This window comes from Bidens hawaiensis, unplaced genomic scaffold, assembly GCF_021521415.1.
Source record: "Bidens hawaiensis isolate Kalapana, Puna unplaced genomic scaffold, B.hawaiensis_p1.1 tig00028592_1, whole genome shotgun sequence".
Lineage (NCBI taxonomy): Eukaryota > Viridiplantae > Streptophyta > Magnoliopsida > Asterales > Asteraceae > Bidens > Bidens hawaiensis.
In genome coordinates, this window is record NW_027505125.1 from 292163 (window position 1) to 319091 (window position 26929).

At 34.2% G+C, this 26929-nt stretch overlaps 2 protein-coding genes across 2 annotated transcripts; one reads left to right on the forward strand and one right to left on the reverse strand.

Moving 5' to 3' along the window:
- The first annotated feature begins 8440 nt into the window (after nt 1–8440).
- LOC143610885 (putative multidrug resistance protein) lies at nt 8441–15010 on the forward strand. The gene is made up of 7 exons (XM_077085241.1): nt 8441–8644; nt 8745–8799; nt 9382–9569; nt 10108–10565; nt 11304–11844; nt 12075–14023; nt 14638–15010. The coding sequence occupies exons 1-7, from the start codon at nt 8441–8443 to the stop codon at nt 15008–15010; spliced, it is 3768 nt and encodes a 1255-aa protein (XP_076941356.1).
- Nucleotides 15011–19507: 4497 nt separating this feature from the next.
- On the reverse strand, nt 19508–24083 carry LOC143610886 (rab GTPase-activating protein 22-like). The gene is made up of 11 exons (XM_077085242.1): nt 23897–24083; nt 23643–23746; nt 22678–22850; nt 22517–22597; nt 21607–21729; nt 21436–21524; nt 21232–21337; nt 21046–21143; nt 20109–20363; nt 19948–20031; nt 19508–19622 (listed from the first exon to the last, which is right to left on the reverse strand). Exons 1-11 carry the CDS (start codon nt 24002–24004, stop codon nt 19596–19598), a joined length of 1248 nt encoding a protein of 415 aa, XP_076941357.1. The 5' UTR covers nt 24005–24083; the 3' UTR covers nt 19508–19595.
- Between the last annotated feature and the right edge of the window lie 2846 nt (nt 24084–26929).

Sequence of the window (26929 nt, forward strand, 5' to 3'; positions counted from 1 at the left end):
TCAACCAACCGTAGCCACCTCCACGGCAGTCCGACCACCGTAGCCGTCTCCACCGTCGCACCCGGCTCCCCTCGCACCTCTTCCCGGCTTCCTGGCACCCGGCTCCCCGTCACACCTCTTCCCGTCGCTCCTGGCTTCTCTCGGCACCCGGCTCCCTGTCGCTACAATGGTTTTAATCATCACCTTGAACTTCAATCGGGCTCTCTTTGGAGTCCTGATTGATGTCAATCTCCGATTCCGGGTCCGGAATCGAGCAATTGCGGTTCGTTTTTTGGTCACCTTTGCTAGCCAAAACCGAATTAACTTCCACCGGATGTGGCATCTTGGGCCGCTTCTCCGTCTCCTACCTTTATAAAATCCCGAAGTTTATAATTTGGGTGAAAAGTTATAAGTATGTTATGTGTGTAAAATCCTGAAGTTTATAATTCGGGTGTTTTCTTATATGTATTTAGTGTTCGTGTTATATATATAAAAAAAATGTTATATGTATTTAGTGTTCGTGTTACATATATAAAACAAATGTTTGTGTTCATTGTGTTCGGGTTTTGGTTAAAAGTTTACTAAAATGGTTCGTTTGGTCAGGGCTGGCTTAGACCCCATTCTGGGCTCGGCGACCGTTTAGGGCACAGCTTCGGTGAAGGGCACAAAATCTTTAATGTGTTCTTAATTTATATGTATAGATTTCTGTTTTTTTAAGCATTAACAAGTGGAATAATGAGAAAAGAAAAGGTTAAAAGGATAAACAAAGAGAAATAATTTCGTCAAAAAGGTTTTTCCGGTCGATATTAAGTTGCAGTGGCAAAAAGAAAATAAACTTAGAAGAAGACAAGAAATATAATATTATATATGATGTATTTTTACTTTCAACACATTCTCTCTTTTCATATTTTGACTTTTATTTTTTGTTTTTCTTTTATTTATTTATAAATAAGTCAAATTAAAATAGCGCTTGATAATTTAAATTGGACTTATGTACAAAGCCATTTTAAACCAACCAGTTATAATCGTTTTCTATATATAATAATGTACTCCATGATCACAGATTAATATCATTAGGGTGCCTCGATTCATTTAACTTTTTTTTTTCTTTATCACTTAGCTTTATTTATGTTTGTGTATGTTATTGTTATAATAACTTTGTTTTATTTATTGTTTTACAATTATTGATCTTTCGAAGAAAAACAATTATTTAAGGTTCATCTTTTATACTCGTCTTGGGCACTCGAAATCTCGGAGATGGCCTTGCGTTTGGTTGTTTTCGGGTTAAAAGTTTATTAAAATAACGGTCCCTTTGGTTGTTTTCAGGCGAAAAGTTTACTAAAAAACGATCGTTTGGTTCTTTTCGGGTTAAAAGTTTACTAATTACTAGAAAATGGTCCGTTTTGGTTGTTTTCGGGTTAAAAGTTTACTAAAAAACGGCCCGTTTGGTTGTTTTCGGGTGAAAAGTTAACTAAAAAATGGTTCGTTTGGTTCTTTTCGGGTTAAAAGTTTACTAAAAACGGTCTGTTTTGATTGTTTTCAGGTTGAAATTTTACTAAAAAACGGCCCGTTTGTTTGTTTTCGGGTGAAAAGTTTACTAAAAAACGATTCGTTTGGTTGTTTTCGGGTTAAAAGTTTATTAAAAAACGGTCCGTTTTGGTTGTTTTCGGGTTAAAAGTTTACTAAAAAACGGTCCGTTTGGTTGTTTTCGGGTGAAAAGTTTACTAAAAAACGGTTCGTTTGGTTGTTTTCTGGTTAGAAGTTTACTAAAAAACGGTAAAAAAACGGTTCGTTTGGTTGTTTTCGGGTTAAAAGTTTACTAAAAACGGTCTGTTTTAGTTGTTTTCGGGTTAAAAGTTTACTAAAAAACGGCTCGTTTGGTTGTTTTCGGGTGAAGAGTTTACTAAAAAAACGGTTCGTTTGGTTGTTTTCGGGTTAAAAGTTTACTAAAAAACGGTAAAAACGGTTCGTTTGGTTGTTTTCCGGTGAAAAGTTTACTAAAAAACGGCCCGTTTGGTTGTTTTCGGGTTAAAAATTTACTAAAAATGGTCCGTTTTGGTTGTTTTCGGGTTAAAAGTTTACTGAAAACAGTTCGTTTGGTTGTTTTCCGGTGAAAAGTTTACTAAAAAAACGGCCCGTTTTGGTTGTTTTCGGGTTAAAAGTTTACTAAAAACGACCCGATTGGTTGTTTTCGGGTGAAAAGTTTACTTAAAAACGGCCCGTTTTGGTTGTTTTCAGGTGAAAAGTTTACTAAAATCGGTTCGTTGGGTTGTTTTCGGGTGAAAATTTTACTAAAAACGGTTCGTTTGGTTGTTTTCGGGTGAAAAGTTTACTAAAAAATGGTTCGTTTTGGTTGTTTTCGGGTTAAAAGTTTAGTAAACGGTTCGTTGAGTTGTTTTCGGGTGAAAATTTTACTAAAAAACGGTTCGTTTGGTTGTTTTCGGGTCAAAATTTTACAAAAAAACGGTTCGTTTGGTTGTTTTCTGGTGATAAGTTTACTAAAAAATGGTTCGTTGGGTTGTTTTCGGGTGAAAATTTTACTATTTTACTAAAAAATGGTTCGGTTCGGATGAAAAGTTTAAAAATATGATTATTATGATGATAAAGATATGATTATTATGATGATATATATGATGATTATGAGGATAAAGATATGGAAAAATGGATATAGGGAGAAGATAATAAGAATGAGAAACTCTTTAATGAAAAAATATAAGTACAAACAAACACTTGTTTAGTTCAAACGGTAAGTTGTGTTTGTTGTAAAACCAAAGCTCGGGGGGTTCGAACCCCGGCCCGCTACACCATTTGAAAGAAGTTTTAGATTTAATTATAGGCTTAGGGATAAAATGGACATTTCAACCTTTTTTGGTTAGTCAACTAACGGTCAACTGGCGGGAAGGGCACAGACTGCCCCGCCAAAATATAACAGACGTTCAACATGTGCATTTTCGTTTTTCAATGGTTATTCCATCTCCCGCCAATATAACCAAGGGAGGCAAATTGGAATTTTCTCTTTGTAACACGATCAAATTTCAAGTATTTTTAGTTTTGCTTTGTTTATTATTAGTAATGCTTTATTTCTTATTAGTTATGTTTTATTTTTTGTTACTATTTGAATTGATTACAATAACGACGAACATTTTATTATAAAAAACACAACATATTACAAACATTATTAAACATGACAATATTAAACATAACAACTTAAAATAAAAAAAACAAGATCCGTCGTTTTAATCTCGCGCTCTACAACGATTAAGCGTTGTTACTAGCGGCGGTAGGTGCTAGAGTTTTAGAGCCGGATGACTCTCCCGCTTCCGCTTTCTTGGCATCCAAACTTTTTTTCTCACGGCAATATTTAATGGTATGCTTGCGTAGGGTGGAGTTTGACCCCCCTTTAAGAAACTTGGAACAATACTTGCACCGGGCCATCTCTTGTGAGTCGGTCATGACACACAAATCATAATGAACCCAAACCTCGGGGCATCGTGTTGTTTCGATGACCATAACAACATCGTCGTTACTTTCCATTGATTGCCGGTTTAAGCTTAGTTGTGATTTAAAGTGTGTTTTAGAGTTTTGAAAGTGGTTTAACAAGTTCTACACACCACATAGCTATTTATAGTATTGTGTAAGGTGTATATGGTTAAAAACCGGTTCCAACGATCCAAAAACGGCTATATAGCCGTTGGAACCGGTTCCTAATAGCTAGAAATGTTTTAAATTTAAAAAACCCGGTGTACCCGGTTTTCGCGTATAAACTGGGCCCGGTTCGTACCTTATCCGGTTCCACTGGGTTCCCATATCATTCCACCGGGTCGGGTCCGGTTCCTACCCGGTTCCTGGCTGGAACTAGTCCCATTCTGTACCCGATCTGAAAAAACCCGGTTCCGAACCGATTCTGGGTATTAAAAATACCCGATTTTGCACACCTCTAGTCAGGTCACCGATAAAAAAAACTTTACTGTAATCTTAACCAAACATACGAATCCATTTGTTAGTTTTTAATGTTTTTTTTAACCAAAAGTTATAGTCTAATTGGAAATAAATAATCTAACATTTTGTGTATTGGTCGATAATAATCGTATCTTTGAAAAATCTCTGCCAACGACCCAGCCTTTCAACTATTTTTCTCTCAATGAACCTCCGTTAAAAGAACACTTAACGTCGTTAAATGTTTTTTCGTATTTCAAACCGATGTTTTAGGACTTTTGATCGGAAAAAGGATATGAGTCAACTGATATAAAACTTATCTCGAAACGTTGATTTCAACTAACTTGATTTTTGCTAATTAAAAATTCAAACACCTGATGAAACGTTTTTTCGTCATTTGGATCACCGTTTAGAGACAAGTCATCAGTCGATTTTTATTCTTCTTCCAATCAAAAGCCCTAAAATATCGGTTTGAAATTCGGAGAAAAACTTAACAACGTTAAGTGTTTTTAAAAGAGGTCAATTGAGAGAAAATAGTTAAAAGATTGAACCGTTAGCAGAGATTTTTAAAGATGAGATTATTATTATTATTATTATTATTATTATTATTATTATTATCAAAAAATACATAAAATGTGAGATAAATTATTTTCAATTTAACAACATTATATATACCTAAATGTTTAAATCCATTATATATAGTTCTACAACACCAACCCGCATTTGCTTTATAGTTATCTCTAACCCCTAGAAGCAATAATATGTTTTGTTAAATTTAGTTAAAAATAAAAGGTGAAACATTGCAAACTAAAGATTCATTATAGTAATGAAACTTTTCTTTAACAACTAAATTATTACAATTTATAAGAATTAAACCTATAATCTCTTATTTTATACCTTAACCATGTTACTATGTATTAAATGAAAATGACCTTGTAGTTAAGCTCCTAGTTTAATTATCTAAAAAATCACATTACTGTTTTTAAATATAGCTTTTAAAATACTTTCAAAATAATATTTTATAAAGTAAGTATATGTAAACTATTAAAAAATACACAAAAATTAATGAATAAAACATTCCGCCTCGAGTCATATTATAAGTACCTCGTGTCCTATCTCAGGCGTCCTGTTTTTACAACTTTATTATATTCATCAAAATCTATCTATAAAAAAGAATAATTTTGGTGTTGCCGACTTGCCGGCCAAAGTGTTCTTGTCATGCTATAGGGCTTGGATAAAGCCATTCCAAAACTTGATTTGTGTATTTATTATTTATTTTTTTTAATATTAATTAGCAGGCCCCCGGGCTCGGAGAAAGAAAAAAAATTTTGGGTCAAAGGCAAAAATATTTTTGGACCTTAATTAAAAAGGAGTATTTTGTTGGTTTAAATAATTAAATTTTTATATAAGTTTACTTTGTTATAATTTGGGTTGTGTAAAATTTTTTTGTATAAAAATAGAATTAAACATGTCAGAAATGAGAGTTGAACCCATAACCTTTTAGTTGAGAGTAATAATACCCTTTGTCACTAGACCAAGCTAGTGGTCATGTAATTAAGTTTAAACATTAAATATACATATTGTGTTTAATAAAAATAAATATAAATTGTTTTAAAAAAAATTCGAGTCTAACAGGATGTCGGGCCTGTGGTCGTCAACCACCCCGCCACCCCTATGGACCGGCCCTATTAATTAGTTAGCTTTTTTTGTAACTATGTTGAGTTGTGTGAATACCTTTTGGTCATTTCGGTTTGGGGTGGAAGTCATGTATAGCTCCCCCCTCTAAAATGTTTAAACTAATTGTACTTTATATGTACTTCGTCCTTGTATTGTAATACTTTATATGTACTTCGTCCTTGTATTGTAATAAAAGATAAATATCGGTTGCAATCGTGGGCGTAGTTAGCCTTTACCGAAAAACCTAAATCTTAGGGTTGTGCATGGTTCGGTTTGGTTAATTTCGGTTAATAACCAGTATCAAATTTGGGCTAAAATTTTGCTTAAAAATACATGAAATGAATGTTTAAATACATTAAATGAATGCATAACTATATGAAATAAATGTTTAAACATATGAAATTGAGATATTAATACATGTTTTGGAGATATAAATACATAAATATGATAGTATTAAACTATTAATGCGTATAATACATAAAATAGAAGGAAAAAGGCTTGAAAATATTAAAAAATGAAGAGTTCGGTGCGGTTCGGTTAATTCGGTTTTCGGTTATATCGGTTCGGTTTCGTCGGTTTTCGATTTGGTTTCGGTTAACGATTCGGTTATTGCTCACCCCTACTAAATCTTGTGTTTCTGTTTACTCTTAATGTGACTATTTTGTTGTGTTGATTGCTCTGACATGCTATTAGCCTTTAATTAAACCATACTAAATTCTTTTTCATTGATGGATTTTTGTTTTGCATGTATATGGTTTAACCATGTTTTCTTAGTTTTTGTTGTTTGTTTGAGAAGTAAAAACAATAGTGTCTTTTGCTTGTGATATTTTCGCATTCTGCATGATTTGTCTTGTGATAGCACCTCAAGCGATCCAGTAACAGAAGATGGGTTAAAACCGCCTAATCTCCGTATACATTGAGCACTGTTTTCGCAATTATTGAAAACAGTTAAAGATCAATATTAATAAACTTGAATGGTCCCTAGGATAACGAAACTTGATGACATATATTATCCAAAACAATCATAATCTTGAATAAGTTGGGCATGAATCAGTCATACATGCAATTTTGTTAGCAAAATCAAGATCATGTGTTTGTTTTAAGCCATCTGGCATGTTTGCATGTCCTAGAGTTGGTCAAGAGAATGATGATGTAGATATATATGAATATAAAACTACTCAAGAAAATAGCAAGCAATTATCTTTAATTGGTTGTAACAAAGTTTTATTAATACAATAATAGAGGCTTCAGAGAAGCCTGAATAGTTAATATTTCTACCAAACAAATGCAAATGGTGCATAAAACGACTCAACTTAATGAGACATATAATTTGGGTAACATGTGGAGTTAACTTACCTAGTGGCGGATACAAGAAATTTTTTCATAGGGGCCAGAAATTTTCTTTATTGATTATCGTTATATATTTACAGAGATCGAAGAATTTTACACTATAACAATACTAAAAATTGTATTCATAGGGAACGACCAACCCTCATACCACAACAGTAGGTTCACCCCTGATTGGACCAAAGTAATAAAAATAAATATGTCAACGGTTAAATACACACACATATTTTCAATCCTAGGCTATCAATTTTAAATTTTAATAACTCTTCAACTTAAAAAAATAAAATAAAACAGAAAAACCAGATTTTCCCATATATAATGTAAGAGCGGAGACATTACATAATATTTTAATTTTTAGATTAAAGAGTTACTTTTATTGTTTTGTGCTTAATAGCTACCGTCATTCTTTATATTACAATTTTGTGTAACTTGTGTTACATAGGTATGTTAATCTAGTGTATGGTACGTTGTAAGACAGAAAACCGAAGCCACATGCATGTGAGATAAAGAAGACATCTTTTTAGGATAAAAAAACTCATGTTCATAAAGGTAAACTTTGTTTGTAGCGATTTATAAGACGGTAAGATTCGATTTGAAGTTTCAGCACAACTTTCCAAAATATAAAGGACAATTGCCAACACATATCTCTAATAAAACTACCGGATGACAACAAAACGTATTTTTGATAGATTTTGGTAATCTCAGTCTCGTGACCGGTATAGGGTAATTAGCGTCGTTGTTGGGTATAACCACAGTATGCAATTTAAAAAGGGGTAGTGACGCATTTTGGCTCATGTTTCGATGTAATCACTACTTTGCTATTCTCAAAAGGTATTATCTGTATTACCCAATTCAATTATCTTTAAAACAATTTAACCACTTCCAAATTTGAAGAAATTTGATTTTGTAATAAAATTAAAATATTCTTCTTATTGTTTTTGAACTGTTACATTTCTTATTATTAATTAATTTTCATATAAAATTATTAACTAAAAAAATTAAAAATAAGAAAAATAAAAAATGATTAGTAGAATATTTTGAAGCATAAATCAAATAAAAATTAAATTAAATTATAAAAAGGAAAATATGTATAGGTATGGTTGTGGTAAACATGAGTGTATGTTTTGGATAATTAGACAATGTAATTAACTTGATTTCATACCCGTCTCTTATCCATCAAAAAATTTAAAACTATATTCATACCTGAATTATTTGTTTGTCATGACATTATATAATCTCATATATATTTGTATTAGGAGAAATGATTAAATAGAGAGACGTAACAATCGAGGAAGTATAGATACCAACTAAGATCCAACCACACCGATTACACCATTAACAGCCAATGCCGGCTTTAAACTTTGAACATGACATAATGGGATACCATTGTTATTAGCAACTCAAACATATATATATATTTGCTTATTTAACATCCTTTTTAAATTCTTGTGATCATTTAACTTAAACAACTCATTCGGTTGGAAGTCAGAATCCATCGAAAATGGAAGAAACCGGTGGAGATAATAAGAAAGAAGGTCTCTTCAGGTATGCCGAAGGCTACGACAAGTTTTTAATGTTTTTTGGGACGTTAGGCAGCATCGGAGATGGGTTGCAGATCCCGTTAATGATGTATGTTCTTAGCGATGTCATCAACGACTATGGAACCCCGGGTCCTACTCGCGTCACAAGTTCTACTGTTGATAAGGTAACTCATGACATCTACATGATCATTTCATATTTCTGACTCTATTGATTTGTTTACTTATGTTGTTGTTAAGTCTATACATTTGCTGTTTGTGTTTCAGTATTCTCTAAGGTTGCTCTATGTTGCAATATTAGTTGGATTATCTGCTTTTGTGGGTAAGCAGTTTGTTCACTACCATTAATATTCTTGATAGATGTGGCAATTTCAACGTCACATGTACTTGTAACTGAGTCGATCTTGATTTTGTTTTATCTTAACTGGATTCAATGGGACAAATAGAAAGGCTAAATTTTATTTTTTATAGCCAAATTTCTTATTTCTCCCAAGAACCGAAATCTTTAGGTCCACTGAGCCACCAACCGCAGAACATTAAAAGACGAAGAGTTTTTTTTAAAGTAATTAAAAGTTTATTTGAATCTATATGGCATACTATTTTTCTCTTTTTACATTCAAGTTTAGACATAGCTATTAAAAGCAAATTATAAAATGAAAAAGAAGTAACCCTCAACCAAATACTAGATAATATATTATTAATTATTATTATTATTATCTTAGCTAAAAGATATGTTTATATTTTGATTTTCTGTATAATTATTATCATCATGTATTTTGATCAATACAGTCCGAGTTTTCAATATTTTTTTATGGTGACAGAGGCTAATTAGAGCTACCATTTTTCCACCTTATTATGTTACATCATGCTTTATTTGAATATCTGATTGTGTTTGTGTTTACAGAAGGACTATGTTGGGCTAGGACCGCAGAGAGACAGACTTCACGAATGAGATTAGAGTACCTGAAATCCGTCCTTAAACAAGACGTCGGTTTCTTTGACACTCAAGAAGCTGGATCATCCACAACATACCAAGTTATTTCGACTATCTCAGCTGATTCCAACACAATTCAAATCACCATGGGTGAAAAGGTTGGTTTCCTAACCTATTATTTCTTCATAATAGAAATGATCATTGATAAACAAGCATCGTGACAACGTGCAACAAATCATAAGGGGTTAATTTTAAAATGTTTTGTAAATAATATGCTTAGACTTAAGTGTGTAAAAGTATTACTAATCGCCAACAAAAAAATATTAGTAAATTGTTCACAAGGGGGAAACAGAGTGTTAGAGCGAGATTGCCCTTGAAAACCACAATGAAAGTTACGTGTGTCATGAATTGGTCACATTACTAATATAGATTATTATTGAACAATATATTGTACTATGGATTTTTTGAATTCAGTGTCTCATATTTACTCACTTGCTAGTGGGAACTTAATTGTGCTTTAAAATCTTTCAAGGTTGGAAAATTATTGTACTCTAATTCATAAGAGCGACGTGACTCTATTAACTTTACCTATTTTTATGAACCATAAAGCAGTCATATACTTGTTGAAGTATGAATGTAGAAATGTATTATTATTTGTTTGTCTAATTTGAGTTAAATATTGTTTTGTAACTATAGATACCGAATTGTATAGCCTACTTGTCATCTTTCTTCTTCTGCCACGTGTTCGCATTCGTTCTCTCATGGCGGCTTACATTGGCGGCTCTTCCATTCTCCATCATGTTTCTTGTTCCGGCTCTTGGACTTGGTAAATACATGATGGATGTAGCAATGGAGATGGTCGCGTCATATGGCACTGCTGGTAGTATTGCAGAACAGGCAATTTCCTCCATAAGAACTGTTTACTCTTATGTTGGAGAGAACCAAACACTTGAAAAGTTCAGCAATGCCCTTCAAATAACCATGGAATTAGGAATCAAACAAGGTTTGGCTAGAGGACTAATGCTAGGAAGCATGGGAACCATATACGTTAGTTGGGCTTTTCAGGCTTGGGTTGGATCTATTCTGGTCACTAAACACGGCGAAAAGGGTGGAGATATTTTCGTGGCGGGATTCAATGTCCTCATGGGAGGATTGTAAGTTATTTTCTTTCATTCTTATGTTTATTATAATCACAAGTTGTGATTATTTGATTTACCATTTATCTCTATGTTTGATAGTTAGTTAGTTGTTATTATTCTCTCTCTAGTATACATATATATATATTTTCTTTGGAAATTCAATTCACTTTTCCTGACAAATATTAATTAAGGGCAGAGAAGTAGAGGGTGAAAGCAAAGATCATTCTCTTCTCCTAAACATGGTCCATGGAGAAGAAATGCTAATAAAACCATAAGGATACAAGATAACCTAGTCATTTACACAAAGCTTATGACTTGAATAAACAAGGCAACATGGCCAAACACAACACTAGGGTAAACACAAAGGCACTCACTATAAGAAAACAACTCATATCCATAAAGTACGTTCTCCTTGATGCATCCTCTAATAATCTTTGAAAGGTACGTGATTCCAAAAACAGAGCAAATGTCACAACAGAACGTGCGTTTTTATATCACTAAGATGACCATTAATGTTTTATCACTATCATTAGTTAGTTAGATTTATAACTATCCTTTTTTTCATTGTATAAATATATTTGTTTTTTCAGTTATTCAGTACACATGAAATATTATTCACCAATATTGTTTCAGTTTTTCAAATCTCATACACGGTGTATGATGTAGAAGAAAAGAAAGTAAATGGTGTTCAACCACGGTTTTCTATATTAATTCACGTGTAGATCCGGTTCATATGTTTTTCAAATCTTGTAGGAACATCTTGACAGCACTTCCAAACCTTACTGCCATAACGGAATCACAAGGGGCGGCTACTAGAATCAATGAAATGATCAACAGAAATCCAACTATAAATTCTGAAGATAGGAAAGGCAAGGCGCTATCATATGTAAGAGGCGAAATCGAGTTCAAGGGGGTCTATTTTAGCTACCCATCAAGGCCAGATACCACAATTCTACAAGGCTTGAATCTACGAGTACCGGCTGGTAAAACTGTCGGTCTGGTTGGAGGCAGTGGTTCGGGAAAATCAACCGTTGTGTCGTTAATCCAACGATTTTATGATCCACAAGAGGGTGAAATTGTTTTGGATGGATACAAGATAAAGAAACTTCATCTCAAATGGCTGAGATCACAAATGGGTTTGGTTAATCAAGAGCCAATTCTATTTGCAACATCTATCAAAGAGAATATTTTGTTTGGGAAAGAAGGAGCATCCATGGATGACGTTGTAGCTGCAGCTAAGGGTGCAAACGCACATGATTTCATCGTTAAGTTGCCAGACGGATATGAAATGAATGTAAGTCAATATTTGCAAGAACTGTTTGGCATTGCATGTGGCAAACAATGATCTTATACTTGTGATTCAAACCGCAATGATATCTGATCTAGAGCGGAAGCAAGAAAATAAACGAAAGGGAATCTCAAAAGAAATATGAATAACACTATATACCAACTCTGTGATCATCTGCTCATTTATATCATATTTTTCTACTCATTAATACCATCTTGCATTACTTGTCTTTACAGGTTGGACAATTTGGATTTCAACTATCGGGTGGGCAAAAGCAGCGAATTGCAATCGCACGTGCTCTAATAAGAGATCCCAAGATCTTGCTACTTGATGAAGCTACAAGTGCACTTGACACACAATCCGAAAGAATTGTGCAAGAGGCCATAGACCAAGCATCAGTTGGGAGGACTACTATAATAATCGCGCATCGCCTTTCCACAATCAGGAAGGCTAATCTGATTTACGTCCTTCAGTCAGGGAAAGTTATCGAATCCGGTTCGCATGATCAGCTAATGCAAATGAACAAGGAGTACTTCAAAATGGTGCAGTTACAGCAATCGGCTCCAGAAAATCAAGTCATTGAGAGGTCTAGCCCTCACCCTAGTCATCAGGCTCATCATAGACACATGGTTCTACCGAGTCCAGCAAGTACGAGATCAAGTGCACCAGGCACCCCTTCTCTAAACCCATTCAGTCCCGCATTCTCTTTGAGTGCACCTTATTCTGTCCAATATGACCCCTCATATGACAGTGAAGACGAAGATTATTATTCAAACAAACGATCTTACCCGGCCCCTTCACAGTTCAGGCTGCTGGAAATGAATGCACCCGAATGGAAAAAAGCCTTGTTTGGGTGCATAGGGGCTGTAGGTTCAGGTGCGGTCCAACCCATCAATGCGTATTGTGTAGGTGCAATGATCAATGTTTACTTCAGGCCTGATAAATCCACCATTGTGAGCCATGCAAGAATCTACTCATTCGTGTTCTTGGCACTTGGAGTTTTCAACTTCTTCACTAGTGTCATCCAACATTATTACTTTGCAGTAATGGGAGAAAAGTTAACCAGAAGAATAAGAGAAATGCTACTTGAAAAACTATTAACTTTTGAGATTGGGTGGTTTGATCAAGACGAGAACACTAGTGCAGCCATTTGCGCGCGTTTGTCAACCGAAGCTAACATGGTGCGTTCACTCGTTGGAGACCGTTTATCTTTACTAACTCAAGCCATTTTCGGGGCATTTTTTGCTTACACGCTAGGACTAATACTCTCATGGAAGCTAGCCTTAGTGTTGATGGCTGCACAACCTCTTCTCATTGGCAGTTTCTATGCCAGAAGTGTTCTAATGAAAAGTTTATCTGAAAAATCTCAAAAGGCCCAAAAGGAAGGTAGTCAGTTAGCGAGTGAAGCTGTCATAAACCATAGAACAATAACCGCATTCTCGTCTCAAAAACGGATTGTTGGATTGTTCAAGGATACCTTAGAAGGTCCTAGGAAGGAAAGCATCAGACAATCTTATTTCTCGGGTATCGGTCTATTTAGCTCCCAGTTTCTAGCAGCAGCATCTACGGCGTTGGCATATTGGTATGGTGGTAGGTTATTGACCCAAGGTGATATAGGTCCAGAGAGGCTATTTCAAGCATTTCTATTATTATTGTTCACAGCATACACAATAGCCGATGCTGGGAGCATGACCAAAGATATCTCAAGAGGAAGCAACGCAGTTGGTTCAGTTTTTGCAATTCTTGACAAGAGAAGTGAAATCGATCCAAATACTTCGTGGGGCCGTGATCTTATCAAAGGCAGCATCCGTGGCCGTGTAGAGTTGAAAAATGTGTTCTTCGCGTATCCATCTAGACCGGATCAAATGGTGTTCAAAGGACTAAACCTCAAAATAAGACAAGGGACTTCAATGGCACTTGTTGGCCCGAGTGGATCGGGTAAGTCTACTATCATAGGGCTGATTGAAAGGTTTTACGACCCCTTAAAAGGTGCAGTCTTTATTGATGAGCGAGATATTAAAGACTACAACTTACGAAGTTTGAGGTCGCATATCGCGTTAGTGAGTCAAGAACCAACCCTTTTTGCTGGCACCATTTATGAAAACATTGCATATGGGAAACCAAGTGCTACAGAATCTGAGATCAGGAAGGCTGCAATGAAAGCCAATGCTCATGAATTCATAAGGTACTAAGCTTCATCATACCTTGTTTGTCAAGTATAAAAATTATTACAACTTACTAGCCATATGAGATGCTTTATATCCTCAGAGGTAAACACCTAGTCACTAAAGTTTACAAAAAACAGGTGTCGTATTTTAGGATGACATATCTAATCGGAGTTTTTGTGGTTGACATGTTTAACATGTTTATTTTAGCATGTCGTGTTCAGATGACTTGTGTTAATTTAATCCTTTTAGTTAAACAGGCGGAACCGCCAACTTGTTTAACCGGCCGGATAGGTTGACTCGCCCACCCATTTATAGTCCCGTGAATACCTTTTCAACTTGTTTTTATTACTTTTTGAATTTCTTTCATTTAATTAAACTTATAAGATTCACAAAATACCCCAAATAACTAAAGGGGAGTATGATAACTTTTATTAAAAGAAAAACTAGTGTCAATTTGGTAACTTGTTTTTTAAAAGTCACCATGTGCAAACTTTAGTGAAGGTGTGTACAAAATAAAAATTTGTTATTTAGGTGTACCTTATGGTAAACCAACTCTCTGCTTAATTTCCTTGTTTTTTCGAGTCACTTTTTGCACATGTATTAAATGTATCATACATACGACTTCTGACAGTGGAATGAAAGATGGTTACGAGACATACTGCGGAGAAAGGGGAGTGCAACTATCAGGCGGTCAAAAACAAAGAATAGCATTGGCTCGTGCAATGCTCAAAGACCCTGGTATCCTATTGCTGGATGAGGCAACAAGTGCTCTTGATACAGTCTCAGAGAGTCTAGTTCAAGAAGCATTGGAAAAGATGATGAATGGGAGGACATGCATTGTGGTGGCTCACCGTCTTTCCACCATACAAAACTCAGACTCTATTGCAGTGATTCAAGACGGTAAGGTGGCGGAACAAGGGTCTCATTCGGATCTGCTCTCAGTCCGCGGTGGAGTTTACTCTAGTCTTATGAAAATGCAAGGTGCTAACTCGCCTTACCGGTGATTGAACACGGAGGTTAAGTGAGTTTGGTACTTCATGGTATCGTCGTTTTGTAAATTAGAGTAGAATGGATGTATTTGGGATATATCAACTTTATATATATTTTTTTTTATGAATAATTACCAAAATTAAAATATTGGATTTTTCATGTAATATAATGATCGTAATTAACAACATGGTCACATTCATCAATTTTGTTTTATATTTTGTTTTATATTCATGTAATTTTGTTTTATATTTTGTAACAACATGGTCACATCCTTTCCTATGCGTTGCGGAGGCTTAGGAATTTTCTCGGCTGAGGACGTCTCTGCATATGCCTTTGTTGCTTCCAGGGTCCAGTCGTGGAAATTGCAGGACCACATCTTGCGAAGCGCTGGGGTTATAGGGGTAGATACTGACTACTCCCTTGCACTTGGTAATATTGAAACAACTCTTCCGGACCTTGATCTAGGCGGTTTTAATGATAAGGAGACCGCCCCCAAGAAACCTCAACAAACCTTGGCGAGTGCTCTTTATGGTAAACACGTACATGATTTGGAGGAGCGATTCGATATGACTCCGAGACAAAATGCAGTTTTTGCTTGTCTCAATGGGGCTCATGCCCAAGATTTTTTGACTGTTGTGCCCATTGAAGGTCTTAGGCAACGGATGTCGGCAGTTGAATACAGAGACATCCTTAAATATCGGCTCATGATTCCTATTTTCCCTCCAGACGAATCATGCCCCATTTGTAAAAAAGTCTGTTTGGATAAATTTGGTGAGCATGCCCTCCACTATAAGGAATTGCCGGGGTTCAAGTATCATCACGACTGGGTTAGAAATGTCCTATGGGATGTGCTTAGGCGTGCCGGGATCTCAGCCAAAAAAGAGGCACCTGTTAACTTTCTGACTGATCTGAGAGAGGGAAGATCTACACTGCGTCCTGCGGACATTCTTGTGTGGGCAGGGGGGTAAGCATGCATGTGTCGACCTCACTGGGGTGTCACCATTGGTCGGGGTGAGAGACAATGGTTTCGTTCCGAGACAGGCAGTTTTGAGGGCGGAATCTAGGAAGGTTGCTAAGCATGAGGCAGCGTGTTTGGAGAATCAGCACGTGTTCATTCCATTTGCCTTCGACACATTTTGATCTCTAGCTCCCGAGGCGGTTCGCTTCTTGGAACAGGTGCAGAAGGTGGTCCACAGTGACTCGCAGAGCCCGAGGAACCAAAGATTTATATTTAGTAGAATAGGTTTTGCGATCCAAAAGGGGATAGTGGTGCAGCTTGTTGCTCGCTTACCCATTATCCAGATGTAGTTTGGTTTGTGTTAAATGTTAATAAAAAGTATTGATGTCTACAAAAAATCATATAAATAAAAACTAATGTGATTTTTTGAAAAAAAAAAATGTAAGGTTAATTTAATAAAAAAAAAACTTTCATAGTTGGTGGTATATTTTGTGAACTTTAATTGTGACATTTGAACCAATGTTGCATCTTAAAAAAAAATCATGATTAAACAATAAACAAGTTATTCAAACACTGCTTTAATTTTGTGATGCATATATGTAATGTATACATGAATATATATATATATATATAGTGAAAGGAAGGCTTTTTATGAAAAGTGTATGAGTTTATCAAAATAAATGAGTTACTAAATAAAAACCTAGAGGTGTATGAAACTAAATAAGCATGGAAATAATGGAAATAATTAACTAGAAGATGGTTTTATTATTTAAGAATAAATAAAATAGATAGAAAATGTTCACAAGTGTTATATATATGGCTAAGGCATGTATATTGGTAATCAGGTTAGATATCAGTTAACACAATATCTGTCTCATACCCGTGAAAATATTTAAACGCGTCCCAATATATTCAGGTTTCGGGTTAGATGTCGGGTGCGCTTGTCACCCCTATAGTTAAGTGTGCGTATGAAAGCACGATGTAGGAAATCTGGAAATGTCAAGTATCATACATCGCCCAATGACTTTTTTTCTAAACTGAGATATAGAGTTGGATCATTAACATAGTCCATAGCTACAACTTGTAGCCTACAAGTTACATATCCGTAAAAGATTGCAATCCCAAAATTTCTATCCTTGTTGCTGAGAGAGACCTGAAGGCCCATTTGGTGAAATGCTGGGCCCAAAGTGATTTGTCATTCGGCCTAATAAAGAGACTTCTGGAGTTCTGGGCCTCAAATCAAACTCATAATCATAGTAATTTGTTTCTTACCTAAACAAGAAAATTTAAATTTAAAGGACAATCAACATATAAATCCAAATTTATATCATGATTATTGTCCAGTCCATTATCGAAGCCTAGTATCATGTTTATCGTGTCAAGTGTCAACTATTCTAATTTTCAGAATGGGCGGGTAATATGAGAGGTGCACAAATCGGGTATTAGAAAAACCCGAGTTCATGTATGACTAGGTATTAGCAATAATCGGATCGGGTTTGGGTCCGGTATTGGCTTGAAAAACCATACCCCGTGTACCGGGTCCAGGTCGGGTATTGAACCGGGTCTTCAATACCCGGGTATTTGAATACCCTATTTATGAGTATTGAAAACTCCACGGTTTATGGGTTTTGAATACCCTAATTTCGGGTATTAAAAAAACTCATTTTCTATAATTTTCTTCTGTCAACGGGCCTACTTCATTTTTTTATCCCAACTCCATTTTTTTTGCATATAAACTTCAATGTTCATTCAAACATGAATAAACAACTAAACAATGATATACAAAACATATATTTTATGTGTTTTCAGTTGTTTGGTATGTCATAAGGTGTTGCTATAAACAAGTATTTATATCATATATGTGCTCCGAAAAAGATCCGTTGGAGAACGACTATAGATATGTGGGCAGTAGGGGTGACAATCTAGACCCAAACCCTTTCAAATGGGTCAATTTGAGTTATTTTAAAAATTAAATGAGTTGGTTTGGGTAAAAGATTTTAACTAAATGGGTCAAATGAGTCAATCAAAATTCCATACTTTTATTTTCGGGTCAAAATGGGTCGACAAGTTTAAAGAAATTGGTCGATGTGGGTTAGTGTCTTAAGGAATGTCACAAGTTCCGGATCGGAACAGGTTTTCGTACAAGACAGGTTTTGGATCGGAACGGGTTTCAGACTGGAACGGGTTCGGTTCAGGTTTCAAGCCAACACGAGTTTTCACCCGTGACGGATTGAGTTTTGGTTTCTTTTTGGTCGAATTCGGACTCGTTTTTGTCCATTTTTTCAGTTTCGTTTTTGTTCGTTTGAATTCTTTTAGTTTAGTTTTGATTGTTTTTTCGATTCTGATTGATGTGGTCCGGTTTTGGCTTTTTGTTTCTGTTTCATCGATTTTTCGGTTTCAGTTCAATTCTCGGTGGTTTTTTTTAATTGAACTAGGACAACGTAAGATTCATTTTAGTGTTTTTACTTTTTTTGTTTATGATTTATATTTTGAGTTATACTTTTTTTATTATTATTTTTAAATATTTTTTTAGGGTTTTTGATCTTAATAGGAAAACCTTTCAATTTTTTTTTTAAATATAATAAAAAAATCATAACTTAAAATATATATAAAAAACAAAAAAAACTAAAATGTTTCTGCCGTTATTCTCGTTCACAAAAAAAAACCTCCAAACCCGGTTCGATCCTAACCTATTCCGACCTAAACCAAAACAACTATTTTTTTAATTTACTCGTTCTTACCCAAACTCATTCTGACCCTTTTGACTCATGACTCGTTCAACCCAAGCCAAACCATTTGCCACCTCTAGTAAGCAGCCACACAACAACAGTCAACATGTGCACAAACACTAATATCCGGGTATACAAAAACTAGGTCCATGTATGCAAAAAACCCGGGTTTCGGGTATAATTAGAAGCGGGTTTCGGGTATAAGTTAAACCGGGTTTCGGGTATACCTAGATCGGGTTTCGGGTATTATCGGGTACAGATTCTGGTTCGGGTTGTCATACCCTATCTGTACCCTACAGGTCGGGTATTAAAAAGATGGGTTTATTAAAAACCAGTTTATTTTCGGGTCCGGTTCCGGGTCGTTGTTGTGCGGTAATAGGACTACTTTACAAGCACAACTTTAAGCGTATAAAATGATTTGTGTACGTATATTGGACTAATTTTAAATGGTTTTTTAGCACAAATATTATATTCTTGATTCATATTATAACCAGTTGAAGGTCAAGTGTCAAACAAAAGATGGCATATACCCTATACATGATCCTTTTGTTAGTAAGGAATTGACAGACCGGTCCAGTGAGTTTTCTGGGTGCTTCTGATGGTTCAAATCAATGTTTTTCCTTACTGTCGATCTTTTTATTAAACTGCCTGTTTGAAAAATATATGTATTGATATAAAACTTTTAAATTTTAATAGTAATTAATCATGTAACTGTATGTTATTGGTACCAAAAGGCCTTTGGCCTATGGGGCAAGACCGCTAGGAAATGGTTCGGTTCAAAAAACGAAAATCACTTATATACGTTAATAGTTTATGCGCATCGTCTAGGAAAAGAATTGAATATGAATGTACACACATACAAGAATACAACATTGCTCAATCCATCTTTTTGTTCGTCTTTCAAAGCCTCATTCATGAAGCTGCCTTCTCCAACTTCATCTACAACACCCCACAAGTAAACCAATTTCATCAACAATATATCCCACATTTTAAAATCATTATATTTTATATTGCTGCAAATTTGAATTCGATTAAATTTAAACCATAACTCATTGCCGATGGTAACTCATACCGACAATTTAAACATTTAGAAAGACTTCCAAGTGTATTTCTTTTAACAACCATTGATATTTTCTATCTAAAGACTTGGATTATAAACGGCATTATGCTACGTTTGTAATCGTAGTTAACACATTCAGTGTTTATATTAAAAAATTGTATATCAGACCCAACCCATTTTGACCTATAGTTTAGACAAATGTACCTTTTTCAGATACTTTTTGTGAAGTTTCATAGCCGCCGAGCAAGATTTTCTAGCATCTAGATTACCTGAAGTGTCATTCAATATCTGCAAAACAAAAACAAGAATCACGAAAATGTTTCAAGAATACTCGTTTTCTACATGTTTTAAAAAATAATATTGACCTTGACAACGTCATCGAGTCCCTTGGCTTCGGTGAGCAATTTGACACTATTCTCCTTGAGCACGCTCGCGACAAGAAACACAGAAATGGGGAGAGGCTCTTCATTCTTGGCCCCACTTCTCAAATATTCTCTTTCAAATTTGCCACATTGGCGCGATGATTTTTTTGGTTTTGCATCTTCGGGTCGATCAGGATCAGGATCAGATTCCTCATATAAAGTGTATAGATCTGGATCATACTCCAAAGCCCACATCATCTGTTTAAAACTCATTAATCAACCGACGTTTTAACAAACTTATATATAAATGGTTGATTTGGGTTAATTTTTATCTTCGACATGTCAAATGGGATAAGCTAAAATTTTAGCAAGAAAGGTAACAAGCTAAGCCGCTTATGAGCCACTCAAGATCGGCTCGGTAAAAAATCAAATCGAGCTGAGCTTAAAATGAGCTTAAGCTTAAAAATAGGCTTCCTTAATAAACGAGCCCGAGCTTCACTTACTGACCTCGAGCTGTCTCATGAGTCTATTGTTTATACAATTTAAATTTTTTATATTAGAAATATATAATTTTATAACAATTTTATTATATATAAAATGTTGATAAAAATACCTAAATATATATTATGTTATATACTCCATAAAAATAGTTATAAATCTACATAACATAATTAATAAACATTAAAGAAGCCGAGCCCGAACATAGCTCGAACCTGTAAAACTACTCGTGAGCTAAGCTAAGCTCGAGCTATCGTAAGTTAAACGAGCTCGAGCCTAGACAAGCTCACAAATTATAACACGTTAATTAGTCATAACAACCAATAAGTGTGTAGTTGGCACAACCCGTTTTGAATCAACCTGGCCCAGTCGTTTTGGCCCCAACTATTAAACCCATGTTTTGACTGACCTGCCATGAAGTGATCAAGGTTATTAACATTACCTCCCATAAGTACAACGAATCGCCAAAAGAAAGTTCCCGTCTGAATAACACCATAAGCATCCTGAATGCAAATAGATAATCACCACCACCTATGTAATCTGTGTTCATAAACCAATAACTTCATTCAGAATCTTATATACAAATAAAAAATATAAAAACATAAATAATCAGTAATCAAAAACATACCCAAATGCTTTTGTAGTTTCGGGTCAACAACTTGAATAACATTCGCTAAATTACAAAGTTGTGACTCCACTCCCACAGAACTCCCTACGCATTTGAAATTCCCTCGCTTCAACCCATAAAAAATTCACATTTAATTATTGCAAAACCAATAAAGATTACAAGTTCAGCAGAAAATAGTGCATCAGAATTTGTATAATTATTTACCAATCTGCGCATTAGACGTTCAAAGCACCAAAATGCATCGGCTTCATCTTCAAGAAGCATAATCATGGGAGAACAAAGATCACTCATCCCTAATTGGCATAATAGCATTAATATCAAAATGTAGATTTAAGAAATATGTAACAGTTTATTATATTAAGATTTAAGATCTACCTTGACCGTAGCCGACTTCTTTGTCAAACCATGCATAGACAGAAAGAACATCCCAAAGTTTGGATAAATTCTCCTGCTTTTCATAAAATACGAGTGTTCTATCTGTGCGAACCACGTCAAGACCTAGTATAGATGACAATCCGTGTATAAGAAGTTAAAAGGTAATGACAAATTGCATGATTTCATTAGGGATATAAATGAGGTGAGACTGAGCTCTTTTAAGCTCGAGCTCGGCTAATAAGTAATTTTTCAAGTTATAAATTTTACATATAACATGTATATATTAGTTAATTATTTTCATCATAATTTTATAGATAATAATAATTATTATAAATATATAATTAATGCATAAAATAAAAAATTCATAAATAAAAGCTTGATTAGGCTCGGAGCCTGCTAGCTCGATATGTGAACCTCCTGCTCGAGCTTGTTTATTAAAAAAGTCTCAATTTAAGCTCGAGCTTAGCTTGTTTAAAGCTCTATTTCTAAAGCTCCAGCTCAGTTCGTAACTTTCAAGCTCGTGCTTGCCTTAGCTCATTTATTATTTGTTTATTTAATTTATATATGTTTATAATTATTGTATTTCTAATTACAAATTTTATATGTAACATAGTATATATTATTTAATTATTTTTATCATTACTTTATATGAAATAATAATAATAATAATAATTAACTATTATTATATAGTTAATACATCAAACAAAATTAAACAAAAATTATATGAATAAAAGCTAGTTTAGGCTCGCGGCTCACGAGCCTGCTTAAGCTCAATATTGAAATTGCGGGTTCAAGCTCATTTAACCCCAACTCGATCCTGGTTGTTAGCGAGCCAATATCGAGTAGCTTACGAGCAGGTTACACCCCTAGATTTAAAACAAGTACAAGTTGAAATTTATTATAAACCAACCTATTTGGTGTAGGTTAAGTTTCCACTGGATTATCTTCTTGTCATCCTCCTTGGGGCAAGTCACGGGTGAATCTGAACCAACTGCATAAGCATGAAATGTACTACATTAGTAATAATCAGTGAATGACTATTAAATCTGAAAAAAAAAATAATAACATTACCAGTTGCTTGAGTTGTCGGTGTCATAAGCGTTTCGGGTTTTGCTTCCAGAAGTACAATAGGATCTTGAGTTGGAGAACCATCTTCTGTTATGACAGGAGCAGTTATAAACTTGCCACTTCCAACAAGAGGGAACATATATGTGCATAGCTCTTTTAGCCGTACATACTCTTCTCTAAAATCATAAAGAATACATGAGTCAAACGGATTGGGTAACGGGTCAAACGGGTCGTGTTGAAATGGAGTAGTTGAGTTGGGTTGACCCGCAAACACTTTAAATATTTTGTTGATACCAAATGACTATCCATTTTATTAAAGATTGTTATGCTAACAAAAATAATATTATCACAATAATAATAATAATAATAAAAAAAAAAAAATAATAATAATAATAATAATAAAAGGAATTTTAATAATAGTAAAACGTACTTTTTGTCCTTTAGATTACCCCAGATTGCAAGTTCCATCCTATAACTAAGGTAAATGCAAAGAACGTCTTTTAGTTGAAAAGTTGTAACACATTAAAAATTTTTGTTGATACCGAATGACTATTTTGTCCTAACATCAAAAAAATGTGTAATTTTTACAATTCTTTACCTTTTTTTATGTTCTTAATATAAGATAAAAAGATTAAAAGAGAATGAAAGTAAAAGAAAAGAAAATAAAAAATTGAACTGTTAGAAATACACATTTTCTCCTTTAGGTGTAAGGGTAAAATAGTAATTTTGTAAAAAGTAACAGAATTTTTAACACCAGTTAGTGAAAAGGACGTAATGTGTAACTTTTCAAATAAATGGCGTTCTTTGTAATTTACACTATAATAATCTAAAGAGTCGACTAAAACAAATTACGAGTTTGTATGCATTAAACGTTGATAACTTTCGACCCGTTTAAGAAAAACCAACTATACTAAGTAAACTGGTCGAAATCCTTGCCTTTCTTAAGCACAATTTGAAACATATAGTACCTTCGGGTTAGTCGGATTTCTTTTCTCTCCTCATATGTGCTTTTCGGATCAAAACAACCGAGTAGAAATTCCCATACCTCTCCTCTAATTGTTGGATGTATCCCCTGATTTAACAATTATATTCATAACAGAAAAAAGTAAGTAAAATTGGAAAATAAACTAAGTCTAAATTTCAAATGTAGAACTAATCAAAGAACAGCATAAACAAACTTTAAAAATTGGCATCCATGATGAGAATAGAAACTTATATTTACCCCTCGATAAATTCGACCAAGGGTTTGACCTATATCAAGATAACCTTCAGGACTGAATGCAGATTGCCACTTCCTTACACTAAGAGTCTTGCCAGACTGCATAAACATATTACAATTAATGAAACCATTACTATATAATAAAGAAAAGAGCTACAGATACAGATAAACATATTGGACTTTCATTATAGATTAATACTATTAACTTAACTTCCACAAACATTAGTGATATACATCTATTTATACATCTCGAATCCCTTGTAAAGTTATGTTTATTTAATGTTTTGAGTTCGTTTTAGTTCGAGTTTTGTTTATCTTTTATTATTTAAGGTTTTGAGTCAAGTATTATATGTTTATAGTGTTTTAAATCGTTTGGTGTCTTGAATATTAAGCTTTAATTCTTTCTATCATTTCATGAGAAGTTTAAGTTCGTTTTGCTCGTTAATGATTACATGATTACTTCACTTAGTGTTTGATTTATTTTCATGTAGATGGTAGCTTGAGAGTCAAGGAAAAGAAGGCCTAGAAGGTTCCTAATCGATTCTTGGAGTTCAAGAAAGAGATCTAACGAGTTATAGCAAGAAATAAACGAAAAAAAAAACGAACCTCCTACCTGGTACACGCCGCGCCGCGCGACGGGGGAAGCCAGGCCCGGTCGCGCGGCGCCTAGGGCATCTGATCTGCGGATTTTGTTAAACCAAGGCCCAGGTCGTTTAATATATAATGGGTTATAAACCTAAACGAAGGCAGAACATATTGCAGCCGATTTTGAGCCGATTTTCCAAGGTTTTGAAGGTTATTTGGAGGCTAGGAAGAGAGAAGATCATCAAGCTTTCATACGGGTGTTCAAGGGTCGATTAAGAAGGGTTCTTTCGTTCTTTCTCATTATCCTTGTTCAATTATCTATCATGATTCTCTTTTGTTTACTTGGTTTTAGTTATTTGTCTCTTATTATGACTATGCTAAGACTTCATGTCTACCTAGGTTTGCTGAACATGTTTGATGCTTGATTCTTGCTTTGGACTATTGTTTGATTATGGTTATGTTATATTAATAGTAAAAGACTTGATTTTGTTTTCATGATGCATATGAATATTTATTATCTTGGTTGATTATTAACTATTGCTTCACATAGATCTTTTATCTTTTGATTGTGTTCTTTAGATTTAAGGTTCATGTTTAATCATTACTTGGTGTTTTGATATTATGGTTGAATAGGCCTATTAGATAATAGAAGCTAGTTGATAGTTGGTTAGGGTATTAAATGTACTGCTAAATTTCAATAGTTGTAAGGTGAGGAGTTGTTCATGTGTCTTGGTCAATCGCATGCTAGGATAGATTAGTGACAATATTCTTGCTTTTTGTGTTGATCCTTGTTCATGATGTCATGATAAGTTTATCAAGTTATCTAGGGTTTAGTGTTTCGTAAGATTGCTTGCTTTAGATACTATTAATTAACCCTAATTGATGACTGTGAAGAAATCAATCCAACTGATTGCTTAATAATCTAATATTCATTCTTTAGGATTTTACTTGATGCGATTGAGGGTCCTTTAGGGTTTGTTAGATGAATATATTTAGAAATCAGTTTCCATATCATATTAGTTGTCCATTGCTTGATGATTGTTGATACATGGGATTCTTACCTAGGTAGATTCCTTCTCTTATTGGTTTCATTCTTGTGTTTGATTGCTTGTCTTCTTGTTTATTTGCTTATTTAATTTCTTAGTTTAATATTAGTTTAAAAAACCTCCCTTAAAACATTAATAATAAATAGTCGTGTCGTAAGTCGAGTCTAATTAGCTAATTAACGTAATTTATAGAGTCCTGTGGGTTCGATATTCCGGACTTACTTAGCTTTAGTACAATTGATCGGTTCACTTGCCGGTGTTTTGTGTAGTTGAGTCTTAGGTCTAGTTTTTATTACTTGTTTAATTTAGTTAATATTTAATTGACTAGTTTAAGCACATTAATTAGCATACTTGTTTATGTTTTTGGACCACTTTACTCATAAATTTAGCTTCTTTATGGTGTTAATTTCATACAAAAGGTTCCCCAATAGCCACATACAAAAACTTTAACATTTTGACCCCTCATACCAATCATTTTGCCCTCAAAAAGCTTTTTGATTTATTTTTGGTTGTCACATTGTTAACTGTAGCTACCATTAGGCCTATAAACGAACCGAACGAACACGAACAATGTCATGTACACGTTCGTTCATTTAACTTTGTTTGTGTTTGTTCTTTTAAAAAATGAACATGTTCATGTTCGTTCGTTAAAAAATAAAAATCTATACAAACAGTTTATGATCATAAACGCACATAATTTAACAAATATAAATGAACATATATGAACAAATGTAAACGGACACAAACAAACATAAATGAACACTGTATATCTATTTTCTATGAATATGTAAAGTATAAATTGTAAAACTACATATACTATATAATTATTTTCTATTAATATGTAAATGAACATAAATAAACAAACATATATGAATGAAGATAAACGAACGTTCATGTTCGTTTGTTTAGTTAAATGAACAAAAATTTTAACGTCCATGTCTAGGGCAGGTGTTGGTTATCCTAGTCTCATACCCCATCTAGGTAATCGAGTATTGAGGTATGCCTCTTAGTTTGTTAGATTTCCTGATAGATTTCTTACTATTTTAACTTTTATACAACTTTATAACCCAAAAAATTAAGATATATATAAAGTAAAAGTCAGTGAATACATAGATTATTCTATTGCCCAAGGACAAAGGAACATAAATAGAAAAAGAAAATGTTTAAGCGTATGGTTCGGATCAATCAGTATGTATGTTTCGGTAATCGGGCCCGTTTTCACCTAATGACTAATATCATAAGAATCCCATACCCGTCAAAACATATACTCCCTCCGTCCCATTTTAATTGTCCTAATTTGATTTTTCAAGTCTTTCTTGTTTAACTTTGACCGACAATATTTTTGTTTGTGTTATATAATACTTGATGAAAATTATATCAATGTAAAATACATTTAAAACCCAAT

What these genes read in the sequence shown, in the direction of transcription:
- LOC143610885 (XM_077085241.1), top strand. Translation starts at nt 8,441, where the DNA reads ATGGAAGAAACCGGTGGAGATAATAAGAAAGAAGGTCTCTTCAGGTAT. An exon ending in TGGATTATCTGCTTTTGTGG is followed by an intron (nt 8,800 to 9,381) that starts GTAAGCAGTTTG and finishes TTGTGTTTACAG; the next exon opens with AAGGACTATGTTGGGCTAGG. An exon ending in AATGCTCATGAATTCATAAG is followed by an intron (nt 14,024 to 14,637) that starts GTACTAAGCTTC and finishes GACTTCTGACAG; the next exon opens with TGGAATGAAAGATGGTTACG.
- LOC143610886 (XM_077085242.1), bottom strand. Translation starts at nt 24,004, where the DNA reads ATGTTTATGCAGTCTGGCAAGACTCTTAGTGTAAGGAAGTGGCAATCT. An exon ending in TTGGTCGAATTTATCGAGGG is followed by an intron (nt 23,747 to 23,896) that starts GTAAATATAAGT and finishes TTGTTAAATCAG; the next exon opens with GGGATACATCCAACAATTAG. An exon ending in AGAAGTCGGCTACGGTCAAG is followed by an intron (nt 21,525 to 21,606) that starts GTAGATCTTAAA and finishes TATGCCAATTAG; the next exon opens with GGATGAGTGATCTTTGTTCT.